General features: G+C 37.6%; 1 protein-coding gene across 1 annotated transcript in view; it reads left to right on the forward strand.

Annotated features, from left to right (window-relative positions):
• LOC107732973 (brother of CDO-like) overlaps positions 1–21,033 on the forward strand; it is a 32,506-nt gene extending 11,473 nt beyond the window's left edge. The window contains exons 2-19 of the mRNA XM_016544457.1: positions 3,925–4,049; positions 4,233–4,514; positions 8,300–8,446; positions 9,966–10,109; positions 10,211–10,504; positions 11,771–12,043; positions 13,628–13,887; positions 14,003–14,168; positions 14,589–14,648; positions 15,001–15,210; positions 15,804–15,982; positions 16,098–16,197; positions 16,284–16,406; positions 16,522–16,704; positions 16,809–17,011; positions 18,751–18,839; positions 19,459–19,619; positions 19,842–21,033. Coding sequence (XP_016399943.1) covers positions 3,941–4,049; positions 4,233–4,514; positions 8,300–8,446; positions 9,966–10,109; positions 10,211–10,504; positions 11,771–12,043; positions 13,628–13,887; positions 14,003–14,168; positions 14,589–14,648; positions 15,001–15,210; positions 15,804–15,982; positions 16,098–16,197; positions 16,284–16,406; positions 16,522–16,704; positions 16,809–17,011; positions 18,751–18,839; positions 19,459–19,619; positions 19,842–19,975 — 3,117 coding nt within the window. The 5' untranslated portion in view covers positions 3,925–3,940 and the 3' untranslated portion in view covers positions 19,976–21,033. The remainder of the gene's footprint in view (positions 1–3,924; positions 4,050–4,232; positions 4,515–8,299; positions 8,447–9,965; positions 10,110–10,210; positions 10,505–11,770; positions 12,044–13,627; positions 13,888–14,002; positions 14,169–14,588; positions 14,649–15,000; positions 15,211–15,803; positions 15,983–16,097; positions 16,198–16,283; positions 16,407–16,521; positions 16,705–16,808; positions 17,012–18,750; positions 18,840–19,458; positions 19,620–19,841) is intronic.
• Positions 21,034–21,173: the final 140 nt, after the last annotated feature.

Raw genomic sequence — 21,173 nt, forward strand, 5'->3', positions numbered from 1 at the left:
ATAGCTGGCCAATCACAGCTCACCTCGCTTTTTCAGACCGATGAGTTTTGTAAAAATCGACGCGTTTCAGAAAGGCGGGGCATAGAGGAGAAACAATAATGTACAGTATGTGGAAAATAATGTGTTTTTTTTAACCTTAAACCGCATAAACACATTTCATTACACCAAATACACAAAATAATGTTCTTTTTAGCAACATCATATGAGCCCTTTAATAAAGAAATGAATACTTATATTAAGTAGTGACAGTTAAAACATTTGTAATGTTACAGAAATAATCTCAGAAAAAGGTGATTGCGGTTTCCACGAAAATATGGAGCAGCACAACTGTTTTCGATGTTGGTAATAATAGGAAATGTTTCTTGAGCACCAAAGCACAAAATCATTAGAATGATTTCTGAAAGATCATGTGGCACTGAAGAAGACTGGAGTAATGGCTGCTGAAAATTCAGCTTCACCATCACAGAAATAAATTACATTTTAAAATATATTAAAATAGAAAACAGTTATTTTAAATTGTAATAATATTTAACAGTATTTTTATTTATTTATTTTTTTACAGTTTTTTTTTATCAATTAAATGCAGTCTTGGTGAGCATAAGTTACTTCATTCCGAAAAGTACAAAAACAAACTTTTGTAGGCCTACTTTTATCAGTGGAAGTTTGGTCGAAATGGTGCTTCCTCTGATTGCAGACAAATATATGATCAGCCATTACAGAGCATAAATATTGAGATATTCTGTTTATAGAACATTAAAGTGTGTTGTTAATCTGTAAGGAGGCCATCATTTTACTAAACTCTCCCTCTGAACTGTACTTTCTCCATTTTTGGCTCCTTCAGCCAAATGGCCAGCAAACTTCGACCATCCACCATCTCAATTTCCCCCCTCTTCGGTCAATCACTAGTTGACATCCACTCTCTAATTTGGATCCCTAAAGCTTCCCTCCTACACCCACCCCCACATCCACTATAACCACTTTTGGCTATCCAGCTCCCCCAGCCCAAAACTGCAGCCCTCACTTGTCCATTGAGCTGTCCCCATCAGCTCTTCCTCTGGCCCTTCTGAGAAACGTCTCTCCTTTCACAGGGGGCCGTAGGGTTATTGTCCGTGCGCCGGCTCACTGCTTTACAATGACTCTCCACTCTATTAAGGTGCGTTCTGCCTGTTACCGTCGCCCAGAGCAACGGGCCTCCCGCATGGCAGATATGCGCTGTGGCATTGTGGGCCATGGGCCCGCGCGGGCAGTTGAACCCAGCACTCCTCACACTTGACACCGCATGTGTTTATCTAAAGGGGGGGGATGTAGTTGTAGTATTAATAGCAATGTCATAGCAAGTTGTAGGATTACTGTTCTTAGTAATTGTGATCAGTATCAGACGTGGTGGTAAAGCATTCATTTTGAAGTAATATTAAAAAGAGCAGTGACATGAGCCAATCATTGACCTGATTAAAGCTGATGACTTACAGAGCTTTAACTAAGCATAGATAACTTGACTGTTTACTTAAAGCGGTAGAAACTAGTTGTTGGCCTGCTTGTCAAATTGGTGTTTGCTTAGGTCAGTATGATCTTAGCTTCACAGTGAGGTTCTCTGGTGTGCCTGGAATCAGCGTCATGCCGTTTCCACTTCAGAGACGAGAAACAAACAAGCTAATGTTGTAGCGGACAGTAAAATCCATCCGCATTTTAACACATATGGTAATTAACATGATGAGTCCAACATTTCCAAATTAGTCAGACTAAATAACATCTCTCTGAAACGTTATGCAGACAGCATAACTTGTTTATTTCTGGTGTTGGAAATGGAAAAACATTTGTTTAGGGCCAACCCCAAAGTCTGTAAATGGCACACATTCTATTCCGTCAGCAGAGTTTGGCTAATAGCTAATGGCTATGTACCTACCAGCTCCAGAAAAACAACTCCAGATCCCAAGATGCAGACTTCATTTATTTTTGCAGAGTTTTTTCAAGAGTTGTGTAGTGTGGTTCACTCCCATGTTTAAGCTCTCAATCTTTCTGTGAGGCTTCATTGATCATTACTTGCAATTGATGGGAGTAGAGTTGTGTGTGTTTGTGTGTGTGTGTGAGAGAGAGAGATTTGCAGTCTGGGAGCAATAGACCACCCTCCTCCTCCTGACGGGAAGTTGTTAGTTTAACCTGACAGGAAAGAATTCGGGAAACTTGGCAGTAAGAGTCAAGGGAGAGAAACGCTCCCTTTCCTGCATTAACTGTTAATACACTAACCATTACTCTTTTTCTCCCTCTCCACTCACTCTTTCTCCCTCGGTTTGCGTCTTTGTAGGGATCACATTTCACTACTCAATGTTTCCAGAAAACACAAATGATATCACCCCCACCCCATTGTTCTTTGTGTGCAGGTCTTTTTCTTTTGAACACGCCTGTATCGGTTACACCTGAGTAAGGGGGCTTAGATTTCCCCCTCTTCTTATCTGGGCACCCATCTCAACAGTTCGGCCCACCAAATGTGGGTTCAAGCGGATGTGTGTTTCAGTATGTGTTCTGTGAACTGTGAACGAGTAGCAGAAGACCATTTAAAGCTAGTCATAGGGTCATTAATAAGATTGAATGTTTCTGAAGAGTTATTGATGCTCACCAAGGCTGCGTTTATTTGGTCTAAAATATAGTGAAACTATTGTATAGTATCATTTAGGGCTGTGCGATTTGGGGGAAAATATCAAATTGCGATTTTTTTGACAGATATTGCGATTTGATTTGCGATTTTAAATTTGCAAAGTCAAGCTTCAGCTCAATATTGTCAATAATGTGCAGCACAGTATGGGTATCATTACCCTGCTGAAAAAAACAATAGAAACTATCACAGAAATTCTTATAGTTTCCATTAAACCAACAAACCTTTTTGTTTTGGGCATTATTCCAAAATGAATTACTGTTGTTCTATTGGTTGCCATCTCCCAGATTACATCCCACCAATAGAATCCATCAAATAGACACCATTATAGTTTACATTAAAACCAAACAAATTCCCATTATAACCCTGAAATCCATTTAATTTATTATTGTGTTTTGGGAGGGGTTCTATTTTTATTTTTTTTCAGCAGGCAAGATTATAATGGTATAACTACTTTTACAGAATTAACTTAATTTCACAGAAAATATTTGTTTATTTTTTATAAATAAAGAACTGTATTTCTTAAGTCAATTATTAAAGTATTACATATGTTACATAGGCTGATTTAGTCATTTTTTCGATTCGATTTCGATTAATCGCACAGCCCTAGTATCATTACAATTAACTGTTTTTTGTTTTAATATATTACAATATAATTTATTCCTGTGATGCAAAGCTGAATTTTCAGCAGCCATTACTACTTCAGGCTTCAGTGTCACACGATCCTTCAGAAATCATTCAAATATGCTGATTTAGTGCTCAAGAAACATTTATTATTATCATCGTTGAAAACAGTGTTTGCTTTTTCAGGGTTCTTTGAAAAGAATGTTCAAAAGATCAGAATTTATTTTGAAATATAAATATTTTGTAACATTATAAATGTCTTTATTTTCACTTATGATCAGTTTAATGTGTCCTTGCTGATCAAAGTACTAATTTCTAAAAAAAAAAAAACATACTCATTGGCTCTGCCCTTCAAAATGAGTAGTGCATAATGTTCCTGACTTGTAAATGGATTTCTCTCTGAATTTAGTCTCTTTTCTTGTTTTTGTCAGCTGTTTGATTCAGATTGTGGGTTGTGTATGTGTTGGTTCATTGGTAACATGGAAATGTTTTAAAATCACATCTTGTATTACCTGTTCAAGATTGTTCTCGTGAGTGCGGATCATAATTTCCTATACTTCATTACTATACTCGCCACACGTGCAACATAATGTCACGCTGGCTAGGTTTTCAGCTGATAACCTCTATTTCTTTCTCGCTCCCTCTAACAGGGGTAGTGTATGGAAGATGTCTGGGATATTGGATTGGATACCCTGGGAAAGAAAGCGGAAGATTCGAGTGCTGTGTGCCCTGGGTGCGCTGCTGTGCTGCCTGAAGGATAGTACAGCTGTTAGAGGTGGGTTTCTGACGTCTTGGTTCTGCTCCATCCGTTACAAGACCTATTCCCACCATGACATCATAAAGTTGGCTTCATTTGTGTTAGAACAAGCTGGGTTCAGATCCAGCACCTATTATAGCCGTTTGTTTTGGATAACTGATATATTTATTCACCATTATTACATCCCAATTTCTCTTCTAGATGACGTCCCAATCTTCACAGAAGAGCCTCTCTCGGTGGTACAGAAACTGGGGGGCAGCGTGACCCTGCACTGCAGCACCCTGCCCAACCATGTCAACATCAGCTGGCATCTGAACGGCAGAGAGCTGCCAACTGGGGGCGACGAGGAGCTGGGAGTGCTGGTGTGGCCCGGTTCGCTCTACATCCCCTCCCTTACAAACCTCACCGTGGGCAGATACCAGTGTGTGGCCACCACCAGTGTCGGGTCCTGCGCTAGTGTGCCGGCCAACGTTACTGCAGCTAGTGAGTACACACACACTTTTAGAAACATCAGTCACTTACATTTGTTGTATACATATTTACACACAGTGTTGAGAACTTTGAAGTTTTTCTGTGCTGAATTCAAAGGGCTCTACAGTGTGTGGTTGTATGCCATGCCTAGCTGTACTGCTAGTGTGTGTGTGTGTGTGTGTGTTTGCCCTAAGTTAGTCAGTGCTAGAGCACAGAAAGGGGCATGTAATGTGACCCACCATAATGCCTGTACGTGTGTGTGTACGCATGAACCACGGGCCCCATTAGTGAAGGGCCTCCTCCCTGTCCTCCACTGCTTCCCTCTTCATATACAGAGACAGAACGAAAAAAAATAAAGACAGAAAAAGAAACAGCATGTGAATTTTGTGAGAGTTTCTGCATATATTACTGTTTAAAATTTGGGGTTATGGTAATTTGCAATTTTTCACTATAAAACCTTTTTACTGTATTTTTACAGTAAAATAAGAGACTTTCAAAAATGTAAGAACATTTACAAACCTTAAACTTTTGAATGATTATGCATTAGGGTTCAAAAGTGTGTAATCTCTACTCAAAAGTGATTCTATTTTGTATTTTTTTCATTTACTACAGCGCTTTCATTACGAATCATATTGTTAGCATAATAATTTGAGTGAAAAAATTGAACAATAAAAAATGAAGTGTCTTAGTATTTGGTTTGTCTCCCTTTTGCTTTAATGGCAGCAGCACTCAATCTGCATGAACTCCACAAGTTTGTGTAAAACCTGATGATCATGTTCTCCAGCATGATTTGAGATGATCCATTATAAGAGCATCTTGAGCTTCACTGGAAGTGAGAACAACTGATTTCTGTACAAAAGAGTTCACATGATCACAATTTTTTTAATTTGTGACCTATAAAAATGATGAATTTCTTGCTAATTTTAAATCATAATAAATGTCAAAATCCTAAAACCTTCAGTTTATTTACAGTTGTATTTTCATAAACCGTATGTAAATATGTGCCACATTTGAGATTCTAAAGAACTATGTGTGCATGCATGCGTGTTTGTGTGATAGTGTGAGCAGTGTAGGTTTGGCAGGACTAGTCGAGGCAGGATCTTCTGTCAAGATCAGACGCGACATGAGATTCTTGAAACCATCTTCACCTCCATAAAGCAGGCATGCTTTACATCATCCACCCTCCTGATTTCCCTCTCTCAAACTCTGCGTTTCTGCTCATGGCATTTAATGGTGCATTGGATTTCAGTCCTCTCAAAGCTCCAATGTTTTTTCCCCTGACTTTCAGCCTCCCTCATTTTACTTTGACTCTCGTACATTTGCGAGATGTAATTGATAAGGACTATGAATTAGGAGTTGAGGGCTAGGGGTGCGCAGATGCGAGCTCTTAGCTGTGGCCCCCATCTCTGATGATCCCACGTCAGCCCCTCGCTCTAATTTAATAAAGACCTCCTCCCTTAGTCACCCAGGGGTTGGACGGTTCCTCGGGGAGGGCGCTGTGTGTGATCGCAAGCCTGAAGTTGTCTCACGTCTCCATATTTCAAAGCTCTGCCCATCTGTTTTTGCTCTCTGAAAGAGCTTGGCTCTCCCTGGTATCTCTGTAGGAATCCTGTCTGAAGCGTCTCCCACCGGGGAGGCCGTTGCCTGCCTGAGCATTATTTCAAACTCTCCTCTTAAATTCCTCCACAGACAAGTGAGCCTCCCGTGTCCTTCCAGCCAAAAACATTCCTTCGGCACTCTCTCTCCCTTTTCTTCCCCCTCGCGCACAAAACACACACCTCTTCACATATGTTTTTAATACATGGCGTAACTAATTCTCAGTAAACTCTTGGGCGAACTTGTTTTTCTTTGTCGTCTTTTAGGGCTACACACAGTCTGGCCAGTGATATTCCACACAATAGTTACTGCATCATCTCTGTATGAGCACTCATACACACAGGCTCTGCAGCCCCATACATAAAAATGATGAATGCTAAGTAACCGTGCAGCATGTATGAAAGCATTGCCAAGTGGAGTTGGAAATGGGTCTGATCTGTTTTAGAAATCCTGGATGGCTTCCAGCATTCCCTGCTCTCCAGGCCTCCAGGAGACTTAGAATGTACCACACGCATGCAAACAAATCACACATTCACCCTTTACCTCCTCACATGCACATACAAACATATTAGAAGTATATAAACATTTGTTTCACAGTTTTCCTTGTAGTCTGCCTCTGTTCTTTCATTCAATCTTTCGGTCTTTTGCCGTAAAACAGTTTAATGCAGTCCATACAACTCATATGCTATGTTCCAAGTCTTTTGATGTTATGTGATGGCTTTGTGTGCGGAAAAGATGGAAATTGAGTATTTATACACTGGCAGCCTTTATGCATTTATTTAATCAAAAATACTGTGAAAATAGTAATATTGTGAAATATTACCATTTAAAATAACTGTTTTGTATTTTAATATGTTTTAAAATGTATTCCTGTGTTGGCAAAGCTGAATTTTCAGCAGCCATTACTCCAGTCTTAAGTGTCACATGATTCTTCAGAAATCATTCTAATATGCTGATTTGGTGCTCAAAAGCATTTATTTGAAATAATAATCTTTTTTAACTTTTGTGTGTTATAAATGTTTTTCCTGTCACTTTTGATCAGTTTAAAGTGACCTTCTGAAAAAAATGTGTATATATATATATATATATATATAAATCTTACTGCCTTCGAACTTTTCAAAATTATTGTATATGACTTTTATTGTTGTTTAAAACATTTAATGTTATTAATTGAATATTTTCTCCCTATTTTTTCCCCGCTTGCACACCTGAGGAGGGGGAGGAATGTTTTGAGGAGAGGGAGGTGAAGGGGGAGTCAGTCAGAGGAGGGGTTAAAGGTGTACACTGAGGAATTTAGGAGAGGTGTGGGGCGGTGGGGGATGCTGGCAGGGTTGGACTGTAAAAAGACCCTGATTGATTTAGCAAATGGATCGTTTCCCCCCCAAAACATTCTCCACCCTGCTCTCAGCCTCATATCCTGGAATTCTCATCTCCCAAGAAATTATTTCAAAAAGCCATTTCACTTCAAAAACCAAGCAATGATTCTTTCAGAATACAGATGCAGCTGGTGTCAAAAAGTTTATCAGATGCTGATTACTTAAGTGCTCGTCTCATCCATCAATGTATGTCTGGTTCCAGGAATACTTAACAAAGAGCTTTTTTTAATCTTTACCTCACAGATCTTTTGGCTCTGTTGTACATAACTTCGAGACGTATCAGACGCCAAGGAATATAACTAAACTCTGGAGAACAATGAAACGATCTGATTTGTGAGAGGAGTAATGAACAGTTGGGGAGATATTTGATTAAGTTCGGGGTTTTTTCAGGACAGTGCTGTGCAATTTTCCCTGTCTGCCTTTGGAAAATATTCCCTTCACAGAATGACACACAGACTCACTTAGGCGGAGTTATTGCATTTTATTGCAATCCAAACTGCTTTTCCTTCCTCGAAACTTAAGATGATGGCTGACCTTTAGCCTTTGACCTCATTTTAGCCTGGGCTGATTTGTGCTTAAGGAAGCTAGACTTTCTGTCTCTGTTTTTCAGAGCTATTGGGTGTCTGCCCATTTGATATCCCAGTAAAAGTCCTAAGCATATGCACTCTAAAGCTTCTCAGTTTCCTGAATGGAATACAAAGAGGCTTTCAACTTAGAAATGCTCAAAACCGACACTTGGATGTTTGAGATTTCTATTGCTTTCCCTGTTTTAGTATATATGCTAGATGGTTGAAAAACTGATCATTCTTGTGTGTTTGCATGCAGAATTGCGTGATTTTGAGCCAGATGACCAGCAGGAGATTGAGGTGGATGAAGGGAACACAGCAGTGATCGAGTGCCATCTGCCTGAGAGTCAGCCTAAAGCTCAGGTCCGCTACAGTGTCAAACAGGAGTGGCTGGAGACATCTAAAGGTATGTTTTACTTATTTTTTTGGCTCAACATATTCATTCGCCATTTTGCTCAACATACGCCGGTTGTTCTTACCCAGGGTCCTGGGACCTACTAGGGGGCCTCAGCGCACTTTCAAGGGGGTGCAAGATAGGCTTGCCGCGATAGACGGTGCTGACGGTGATACCGTTGTTAAGCTGCAACACCGGTTACGTCACTTGCCCACTGCGGCACCGACCCCCACCGTCGTTTTGATTTTTTTATAGTAATAAAAATCATTTAGCTCAGTAAAAGAACAGACACTACAATTAAAACTGAACGCGGCTGCTCAATGCAGCGTGCCGAACGACAGTCACATCACAGATCAGATTTCATTTCTCCAGTGAGGAGAGTGAGTCGAGCTGACTGACAAGAAGAGTGGGGTGAGTCAGACAAGACGATCGCGGATGATTTAGTTTTCGAAACGAAATGCAAAAGCACCTGTTTGGCAGTATTTTGGATTTTGAAAAGCCGGTTGACTTTTGCCGTTTATCTAAAGTGATTTTGGAAGTTTTTTTTTAAACATTCGTTTCTTATTTAATTGGTTCCACTGTGTTTGCTGAGTTTTACTTTATTTAAACTTGTGTAATTTATTTATTTTATTTGACATCAAGGTTTATGCCGTGCCTCCAAGCTTTATATAGGCTAAAGTGAGTTTGACGTTGTATTTTGTTGTTGCATTCAAGCAATTGACGCCGAATTGCCGCTAATTAGACGGTGCTTTTAAGCTATTTAAAAGCGAAGGAAAAGAGGGAAAATTCAAACGAACTAAAAATTAACAATTGCTTTACGCCGAATTGCCGCTATTTGAAAGTGAAAGTAAAATGCACACGCCACTTTTGGAAGCTATTTAAAAGCAAAGGAAAGCGAGGAAAAGAGGGAATGCCCCTGCCCCCACGGTGATACCGGTATTATCGGTGTTGTCACACATCAATTAACCGGTGGGAAAATTTCCTCACCGTCACAACCCTAGTGCAAGATAGTAGTCAAAATTAATTGATAATAAAAAGTTTAAAACATTCAGAACATTGTTATTGAGATTATGGAATTTAATTGTTTTTATTGTTTTAATAATATTGTTTTAATACTCTGTATTAAGTATGCTCTTCACATTCAGCTAAAATTTTAACTCTGTTTTATCTGAGCCATCATTGGATCTGTTACAGTCGACATAATTTGAATTCAAATACAATTTGCTTCAGTTATTTCTGCCATTTTTGAATTCACACTAGTTGATTCTGGTATTTGGATGTTTGACAGCTCTCATCTTGTTGAGAGTCATCAAGTCTTTGTGTGTTGTCTAGTCTTGTCCACTCAACAAAGCGTTGACTGTTAGCATGATTGTCTTTGTTGCAGTTACTCTTGCTGTTCATATATTTACTTGAAGATCACCGCTTAGATTTAAGAAATGTTGCAGATTCTTAAATTTGATTCTGTTGACAAATCTGTTTATACTAGCCTGTCCTACAGATGCCAATCATCGGTTCTCTGATTGTGTCCTAGGGAATTATTTGATCATGCCATCAGGAAACCTTCAGATAGCCAATGCTACACGGGATGATGAGGGTCCTTACAAATGTGCTGCTTACAATCCTGTCACCCAGGAAGTAAAAACCTCCAGCTCTACTGATCGTCTTAGAATACGACGTAAGTGGACACCAAAAACACACACACACACACACACACACACACTCTTTTTGTCATTTTTGTTCATCATAAAATTGAGTAAAATGTATTATCCCGTCTAGGTTCGACATCTGAGGCTGCACGCATCATCTATCCACCTGCGTCTCGGTCCATTATGGTGAATAAAGGCCAGAGGCTTGTGCTTGAGTGTGTGGCCAGCGGCATTCCCACTCCACATGTCACATGGGCTAAGGATGGTCTGGACTTGCAAAATCATAACAACACCCGCTTCTTGCTTAGCAACTTGTTGATTGATGCAGTAAGCGAGAGCGACTCAGGCACATACGTGTGTCACGCTGATAACGGCATCGACTCTGCGAGTTCTGCTAGGGTGCTGTACGACGTACAGGTGTTTGGTGAGTATGATTGCTAGAGTCTCACACGCTGGGGCTGCAGGAGTTTTATCTGTTACACTTTACAATACACTATTAATTAATGCATTAGGTATCATGACAATACAATCATTTTACAGTATTTATTAATCTAAATTAATGTTGATTTATACATGCATTAATATTGTTTTGCATCAAGTTGTATATATTAACATTAACTAATGTATTATGAAAAAACATTAATTACCAGTGAACAATGTATTTATATACACTGCCATTCAATAGTTTGGAGTTGATACAATTTTTTAAATGTTTTTAGAGAATTCTCTTGCTCACCAAAGTAGCATTTATTTGATCAGAAATTCAGTAAAAACAGTAGTATTGTGAAATATTATTGCAATTTAAATTTTTTTTATGTTAATAGAAATAATCATAGCAATAAAAATAATATTTTAAAATGTAATTTATTATTGTCATGACAACGTACATTATTTAGAATCAATTCTTTGACGAATAGCATTCATTGTATATAAAAATCTGTTGTATTATAAATGTCTTTACTGTCACTTTTGATAAATGTAATGCATCCTTGCAGAAGACAAGTATTCATTTCTTTAAAAAGGTCTTACTGATGGTAAAGGTCTTACTTACTTTTGAATGGTAGTGTATTATATCTATACTTCATATTTATATATTAAACTAGATTAATAAATTCTGGGGGGAAAAATCCCAATAGTGTAAATCCCAAGTGATAACCAATACATTAACTGATATGAAGTGGTGTATAAAAAGCAGGAACCAGGGCAGTGGTGGAACATTTTATGTGTGTGATGGCACAATTTCAGTTTCCAGTAATTTAACGCTGCTTTAAGGTAATAAGCATCTATCAGAACCAGAGAGAAAATAGTTGATAATAAGCATCCAAATGAACCCACAGTACATTTACTGAACAGAAAGAGCATGTTTGTGAGTGTGTGTAGGATTGAGTTTCTGAGACATTGATGAGATTGTTTTTGTGGGCTCGTCTCACGGCAGCTGTGATTAATTAAGCCGCTCTTGCTGTTGCTCTAATGAGCTCGAGCTGATTCACTAGCAGCCAACCATCAAGTTTTGGAAGAGGGTGAGAGAACGCAGTCTATCCCAGACTCCTCTGCGGCAGCATGCCATCACAAACAGCACTCATGCTTTGTGCTGCTAAACCATCAACATGCATGTTGATTTATGCTATTCAGCATTTGTTCTGATGTTTTGAAATACACCTGTCTGAAATTCCCTTCTTTTGTCTCTCAGAGCCTCCCCAGGTGCGTGTTGAGCTGCAGCAGCAAGACGTTGCATGGGGCGACACGGTGCGTTTCAGCTGTCAGGTGAGGGGCAAGCCCACACCCACTGTGGTGTGGCTCCACAACGCTCAGCCTCTGAGCCCGTCACCACGGCATCGGATGTCCTCGCAGGTGCTGCGTGTGCTTAATGTCGGGCCGCAGGACGATGGCATGTACCAGTGCATGGCGGAGAATGGTGTGGGCAGCTCACAGGCAGCCACAAGACTCCTCACTGTCCCAACAGGTATGATACTTTATTAAAAAATGATAAGAAAAATTTATATTATTTGTTTTAACTATTTAATTATTAAAATATTATTATTTTACTGTCCATTTATTTATACTACTTCTACTACTACATATAAAAATAATGATTGTTAGTTATTAAATAATAAAAAAGGTATAAATAAAACTTAATAGTATAATAACAATTATCACTTTGTTTATTAATTTGATCATTATTATTATTTTTACTGCTCTTAGTAGTTGTAGTAGTAGTATTTTTTTATTGTTTTTATTTTATAATTAAAAGTTTATCAAATAGTTAAAATGTATAAAATAATAAAACTTAATATTATTACATATTACGTTTCATTATATTTATTTTATTAATGGGGCGACACGGTGCGTTTCAGCTGTCAGGTGAGGGGCAAGCCCACACCCACTGTGGTGTGGCTCCACAACGCTCAGCCTCTGAGCCCGTCACCACGGCATCGGATGTCCTCGCAGGTGCTGCGTGTGCTTAATGTCGGGCCGCAGGACGATGGCATGTACCAGTGCATGGCGGAGAATGGTGTGGGCAGCTCACAGGCAGCCACAAGACTCCTCACTGTCCCAACAGGTATGATACTTTATTAAAAAATGATAAGAAAAATTTATATTATTTGTTTTAACTATTTAATTAGTAAAAGATTATTATATTACTGTCTGTTCATTTATACTACTACTGCTACTACTAATACTAATACTACTAATAATAATTTTTACTATTAATATTGTTCACTTTTATTAGTGAATAAAATTTTTTTAATTTATCCAATAAAAATTATAAAATGTATAAATAATAAAATGCAGTAGTATAATCATTGTTATTATTACGTTTTTATTTTATTATTATTATTAATTACTTTCATTAGTAGTAGTATTAGTAGTATTCATCACTTTTATTGTTTTTTTTATTATGTAGTTAAAAGTGATAAAATAATAAAAAAATTATACAAATTTTTAATCAATTAGTGCTATCAAATTGATTAATTGTGATTAATCGAATCCAAATAAAAAAAATTGTGTTTACACAAGATATGTGTGTGTACTGTGTATATTTATAAGTATATATAAATACACACACATGTATATATTTAAGAAATATATGTAATATATATTTATATTTATATATAATATTAATCATACAGGAATATGAATATATATATATATATAGAGAGAGAGAGAGAGAGAGAGAGAGAGAGAGATATTTATATACACACACAGGTAAATATATACATGTATTTGTGTGTATTTAAATATACATATAAATATACAAAGTATACACATATATATTATGTAAACACAAACTTTTATTTTGGATGTGATTAATCACAATTTATTGATTTGACAACCCTAAAATAAATTTAACTTAATAGTATAGTAACACATACATACATACATACATATTAATAATAATAATATTTCTATTAAATTATACTAATAATTCACTTATATTAATTTATTGTCCATTATATAATACATACATATAAAATAAACATTGATTTATTTATTGTTTTTTTTTTTACATTTTTGTTTGGTTCTGCTGTGCTGTCTACAGTTTCAGTGCCCTCAAGATCAGGCAAGCTGCCCCTGATTCGACCTCTGAGCCCAGATAAGGTGTTGCGGGAACAGCCACCCTTGAAGCCCGTGGCCACCAGTGCAGTGCTGCCTTTCGACTGCTCTGAGGTCAGAGTCTCACCTGCTGAAGCACCAGTCATCCTGAGTCAGCCACGAACAGGAAAGGCAGACTACTATGAACTTACCTGGAAACCCCGTCATGATGGAGGAGTTCCTGTGTTGGAGTATGTCGTCAAGTACAGAAAGGTACAACACCGCTCAGTTCATTCTTACAGTGTGATCTGCTTCGTTTCGCTCAACAGTATGTTTGTCATGTGATTCCACTCCTCTGATTCATTGTTTGTACTTTTCTGTCTCACAGGCTGGAGAATCTCCCGGAGAGTGGACCACTAACACCATTTCAGGCTCCCAGCACAAGCTTACACTGACCAAACTGCAGCCTGCTAGCCTCTATGAAGTGGAGATGGCTGCTAAGAACTGCGCTGGACTTGGGCAGCCTGCGATGATGACTTTTAGAACAGGCAAATGTATGCAGCCATATGGCTAGTTCAAAATTACCTTTCTGCAGTCACGTTTGAAAACTTGTTTTTGTTGGCGAAATGAACTTGCATCTCCTTGAAGGGGTTTATTTTTTATAATGACACATTTTCTTGTATATTACTTGACTACTTAACAAATTATTAAATCAATTAGCAAGAATATTGATTTGAAATTAAAACTCTTTTATGCCTGAGACAGCTTTTTGGGACATCAGTCAATTGTACACTTTAGTGGTAATTATATAAAAATATTTCACCACAGAATGCCATAATTTACTAATCAGAATCAAGTATTCCACAGAGTAGTGTAGAAAATTGCACTTTTTAATAAAAAAAAAAAAAATCTTAGTAGTGTTAAAAAAAGAGTTAAGTAGTGAAATAAAATGTCTCTTTAATGTTGGTCTGCAGGGCGAAGAGGAGGACCCATAGGACCTCCAAAAACACCAGCGGTGCCACCACGACTTTCGCGTGAGTATACTTTAGCTTGTGATATAATAATATATTGTGAGTAATATATTGTGTAATATGTTTCTTTACAGCTGCAGTAAAGTATTGAGAAACTAACATTAAATACAGCTGAAATGTTTAAAATATTTGTTTTATTTAAGTTTTATCAGTCCCTAATAGTTCTGATTAATACTATTCTTATTATTAATTATGCTAACATGACTGTTCTCTTGATTTCTTTCAATCATAAATGAAGGATGAGATTACAGTAAGTGTGTTATGTGTTTGTGTTTGTGTATGTACAGTGTGCATGCATATACACTCTCACTGAAAGTATTTGTTGTTTTATTGACCATCTTTTTTGTCTTTCCAGCTCCAGAAGCTCCAGACAGACCCACTGTCTCCATGGCTACAGAGACCTCAGCCTATGTGACATGGATCCCTCGTGGGAACCGCGGATTCCCCATCCAGTCATTCCGTGTGGAGTATAGGAAATTGAGGAAAGGCAGTGGAGAGTGGGAGGTGGCTGTGAACAACATCCCTCCCTCTCGCCTGTCAGTCGAGATAACAGGCCTGGAGAAAGGTGAGATTTATGTCAGTTTCACATAAGTGAAGAAGATGATCAGTTGATATGTTTTCTGTGGCCGATAGCGATATATGGTGAACTAGAATTCTCACGTATGACAAAAGAAGCAATTTCAGTTTATTAATTCCAAAAATTTTAATGTAAATAAATCAATCAAATGCAAAAAAAAATAAATATATATATATATATATGTGTGTGTAAATAATATATAAAAATACAAAAAATATATTTAATAATGCTTAAATAAATAAATTAATTAATTAAATGATTAATAAATCACTTTTAAATGTGCAAATGTATTTTTTTTTGTAAAAAGTTTAAATGTAACAAACTAAATTAATAAATTATTTTTAAAATTGACAAATAAGTAGAAATTGAAAACATTAACATTTGATGTTAAGTAAATGTAACAATGTAACAAAAAATGAATACATTATATACTTGTTTTTAGATGCAACTTTTATATTAACCATTGGCAAACTAATTAGGAAAAGTGACTGGCCAATCAAGTTAAAGTTTTAAGTTAAAGAAATGCCATTGGACACATGAGAAGGTGACTTGGTATGTTTTTCTTTCCATTGCATTTGCAGGAACATCATACAAGTTCAGAGTCTTGGCCGTTAATGTGTTGGGAGCGAGTCCACCTAGTGCTCCCTCTAAAGCCTACACAGTGGTGGGCAGCGGTCCACCTAACCGGCGCCCCATCGATGGACCCTACATCACCTACAATGAAGCCATCAATGAGACCACAATCATCCTGAAGTGGATGGTAAGCATTTTCTTTACTAAACACTTTTACATGGTCAAATTCAAGAAATGTGAGCTGTTTGCTGTCACAGTGGCATTGTCAGACCTTGAAATAAATATTTTTGTTCTTTCTACAGTACACATCGGTCAATAACACTCCCATTTATGGCTTCTACATCTTCTACCGACCCACCGATAGTGACAATGACAGTGACTACAAAAAGGACGTAGTGGAAGGTAAGTCATGTACTTTATTCTTTAATTTTCAACTAGGCCTATATATTAAAGAAATATAAAATGTAATTGTGTGATGCTCTTTTTAGGTGACCGGTATTGGCATTCCATCACTGACCTACAGCCTGAGACGGCTTATGACATTAAGATGCAGTGTTTCAACGAAGGAGGCGAGAGTGAGTTCGGAAATGTCGTCATCATGGAAACTAAAGGTTTGTGTCCTTCTCCTCTTAATCACATTGCGAACCGCACCTCAGCCAATTTCTAGAACAAAGATCTCTTCTGACAACACGGATCTTAAGTCTGAACATCTGTGTGTACTTACAGCTCGCCCTCACCAGAGGACCACACCTCCAGAGACAGCGTCGTCCAGGCCCAACCATCCAGGAAACCCTGTTCCCCGGCCTGGTGATCTGCCTTACCTCATTGTGGGCGTTGTTCTTGGAGCATTTGTTTTCATCATTGTGGCCTTCATCCCAATCTGTCTGTGGAGAGTTTGGGCCAAACAAAGTAAGTGCCATTTTAGAAACATGAAAACAGTTCTTCATTAAGAATCCAAAGATAAGATAGTAGGACTCTCATAAACGATTAATTTTGTATTTATTTTATTTCAGAACAAACTTTAGACATGCGCTTTCCAGCATTGCCAGCTACAGTTTCTCCATGCCAGTACACCATGGTACCACTGCAAGGATTGGCTCTTGGTCGACCCTATCCTGTAGACCCCCACCTGACACCTGCCCACACTGTCTATGCTCCTAAAGGAGAATATATTCCCAATGGGAAACACACTACACTGCACCTTCCTGGACACCAGGTAATTTTGGCACTTTGAATGGTGCTTAAAGGGGTCATGAACTGCCTTTGTTTTTTTATTTTGTACTGTTCTCTTAGGTCCACTTATAATGTTATCAGGATTTTTACATCAAAAGACATCATCATTTAGAAGTAATACGGTATTTTCTGTCCTGTTTTGACCCCCCTTATGGGGACGCCCCGTTTGAATTCATAGCTTTCAGTCACGTGACCGGCTCGAAGACCTGGAGGGCAAAACATCCATAGAACTGCAGGACATACCTGTCAATTTTCCATCTGTTTCACAGCCGCAAATATTTAGATCACCTCTCAAAAGAATAAAAACAAAGGTATGTGAACAAAATGCAAGTTTTGGCTATTTGCAATCCATATTAAGCACCCGCGGCAATATTTCAATCATTAAACAGTGCGGCAAAACGTTGTTAAAACACTTAAAGTGCCTTAATATATTTGAAAGAGTAATATTCTCTATATTTATTATGCATAGTTTACATAGGCAAGCAGATGAGGCCGGAATATGAACGCAAGCCGCTTAATAGTTCAGTGTTTTCCTTATAATGGTTTTCTATGGGAAACCATTTAACGTGAAACTTTGCACATTGCGTTTATATTTTGGCTTCATCTGCTTGCCTGTACAAAATATACATAATAAGATGTTTACTGAATTTCGCCTTTTAATATCTGCATTTTACTACATAACTACTTAATGCAAACTGCGTAAAAATAACTGGCGGTCAGTGGAGCAAAGCTTCGTTTTGCCCTCCAGGTGGGCGTTCCTATGAGTGTGTGACGTCACGTGAAAACTATCAATAGGTGTGGCAGATTGTTGACTCGGAAGTAAACACCCACTGCTATGATTGGCTAACAGTTGTGTATGTTTGACAGCCTACATACTGCACAGATGGACGCTGCTGTGATTTAGGTTAAAAACGCATAAATATATAAGTACATATCAAACATTCTGTTTAACAGACAATGCAATAGTGACCACTTAATAAAAAACAGTTACTCACATTTGTGTGTTGCGACATTACTGTCAGATCCAAAATAGTCGCCACAGCATCGTCTTTTAGTTTCATTGTTTCTGAAAATCCTGCGTCGTATTGTGCCTTGTTTGTAAACGAATCCACGGTAAAATGAACTGAACAAAGGACCAAGTTCTTACTGATGCGGTCTGGAACATTAAAAATAAAGTTCATCCACTCTTTCCAAATGTTGGGATCAGGAGGAAGGCAATGCAAAGACTGTGTTTTTCCACAACTTGGCACTGAACAGCGTCTTGTTTTCGGAGTCATCTTCATCGTTTGGTTTCTGCGTAGACCTGCGTTTGCCTCTCTCGTTATTTACATTACGTGCGCACATCGGTGGGCGGGGCTAAACAGGAAGTGATGTAGCATCAGGTGTTGATCATCTTCTGTGCAGGAGGTGTATAGCCACACTATTACGTCGTAAAGTGTAACATTCCACAACCTGTCGTTTTGGCAGATTGGGCTCAATATAAGCTGTTTTTAGACTAACGAGAAAGTTTTGAGTTCTGAAACTTACAGGATGTTTTTATAGTACAATGACCTCTTATATGTCAAAAGATCAAGGGAATTTTGATTTCTCAGTTTATGACCCCTTTAATGTTTTGTGATGTCCAGCACAGTAGTTGTAAGAGTAATAAACATCTTGAATTGCTGTTTTAGGCCAGTGAATGAAGATATTGCATTGAACTGATAACTCTTTAAACTCTTGTAGGAGGACGCTGGCTATGAGTTGGAGTGTGATGCATTGTTGCCTCAGAAACTTCCCAATCCGCAACCACATATCCACAATTACTGTAACAGGTAATAGCAGAATTCTAATTCTGCTTCATTTTATCATGAAACACCCACTTCTAAAGTGCCCCATATATTATGCTTGTATACATGTTCATAGTTTTATTTTTAGGGTCTACTAGAATACATAGAATGATTTAAATAAAATAATTAAAAAAATTCTTCTACTGTACATTGCTGCCACACATCTTTTCACTCTACCTGGAAATTTCAAATAAAATCTGCATAATAGACCTTCAGGTTATATGCCATATTGAATTTAACATGGATGAAAATGAGGCTGTGGAGGATATTCTTACAGTCTTTACAATGATGTGCACTAACTATATAAGGTCCTAGATCACATCATTTTCATAACTTTCAAAACGTTTTTGCCTATTGAAAGTTTTTTTGTAAAAATGCTTCATCAGCTGAACAATCAATGTTGTTAAAGTACAATCCAGTGAACTCACTGTACTTCTGTCCCTCACAGCCTCGTTTTCATTCCTGTCAAAAATTAAATATTCGTGTCATTATGGAAGTCAAATGGGTTGTGAATGCTGTTTCATGGTGACTGTTACACTGAGGTATACATTTAAGTTTGTTAGGAAAACACAAGTATAATTTGAACTTTTTTCCTTTTTCTTAGGGTGCCTGGCTGTCCTGAAGAGGGATGCTGTGTGCCTGATGATTCCCCCTTGAAGGACCTTAGTTTATTGGACCCTACGCAGCCATCTCAGAGTCCTGACTCCATACAGGCCTATCACTCCCTCACTGAAGCAGTTCACATAGAAGGGGAGCTCACTGCCGGTGCGTTCAGTTACTTCATGTATTACGATAAAGGCAATGTCAAAAGTACCTGCAATTTCAAAAAGAGACAAAATGAATGAAGGTGGCCCGGTACACTCTGCAGCTACATGCAGTTATAACTCTTGAAACTGTCAAGTTTAATCAAATGTAGCTTTTGGAAATACACCAAATATTTTAATATTTTGAAAAAGTAGTCTGAATGCAATATATTTTTCCCAACAGACTTGTCCCTGTTAACAACAGTTGATGCGGGCATAAACCGGTTGCTCCAAGATGCTGAGCAACACAAAGTGGGAACAACTCAGAACATGAAACTGCTTGAGGAACAAGGGACACAAGATCCAAAAGATGGATGAAACTGTAGAAAAAAAAGCAAAAAAAAAAAGAAAATATTTATTTTTGTATAACAGATGCTATATTTATATATTTATGTATTTGTACATAATACAGTTTTTAGAATGTGTGTATATATAGGTTGTTTATATCAGATGTAATATGTATTTTGGTATGTTTGTCTGTTACCACCAAGACATTTTTATAAGCATGCTGTATAAATGATTCCCGTGTGAGATACGAACAACCTGACACCTCAACACCATACATACAGTATCAGTAATAAGCTCCAGATTTTCCACTGGCAAGCATCTATTGATGTCTGAAGTACAGCTAGTGGGAAATGTAATGCTTTTAGGGCATTATGATTATGATCCATTCATTAAGAATGTTATAATGTGCAGTGCTTGGGGACAATTGACTGTTTAAAAACACTTTGCATCAAAAATATTTGTAGTATATGTTCACCTTATATGCATACATATTTTATGCACAGTATGTTGTATCCACATACATTTAGTGGCTTTATGGCATGTAGACGCTACTGTGAGGTTTAAATACTCACAACAAATAAACCGTTTAAGAACCTTTTGATTGTAACTTGTTCCAGGTGTGTCCTCAGTTTTAAATAAGGTATTTTGAGTGGTGTACATCTTGTCGGTACAGTGTTTTACAGCTTTGTACATCTGTTACTAAGATTTATCTATTTTCATCTTTAACAAAAATGTTAACAAATATATGCAAAGTATATGCATTCTGTGTGTAGTAATATTGACTATGAAAAAGAGACCATTTATTGTAGGTTTTTTTTTTTTCAGTAGCCTGGATGCGATACATTCTTAAAATGAACATGCCTACCTGCAATATGCTGATTTTTATATTTTAAACTGGTTTGATGTAGTCTGCTTGTATAGTTGTACTTTTACTTTTGGAGACCTGCAGTTCTCCTGCATCAGTATTAGCTTCTTTCCACTGTTATAAACATGAAACATGAAGGAAATGATCAATCTCCAACATATTCTAGAAGTGTAGCTGCATGGTTACATGGTTTGAGCACTATTGCCTGTAAATAAAGCTAAAGAAATCATATTTTCTGTTGTCATTTTCATCTTTTCTGTTTGTACTTTCAGTAACATTTAATGGCATACTGTTTGAACATGATTAGTGTCAATGCATGCTTTTCTATGGTTATAATTATTTGTAAGTCACACTTTTTTCCAG

Source organism: Sinocyclocheilus rhinocerous, unplaced genomic scaffold (assembly GCF_001515625.1).
Source record: "Sinocyclocheilus rhinocerous isolate Xijiao unplaced genomic scaffold, SAMN03320098_v1.1 scaffold1245, whole genome shotgun sequence".
Lineage (NCBI taxonomy): Eukaryota > Metazoa > Chordata > Actinopteri > Cypriniformes > Cyprinidae > Sinocyclocheilus > Sinocyclocheilus rhinocerous.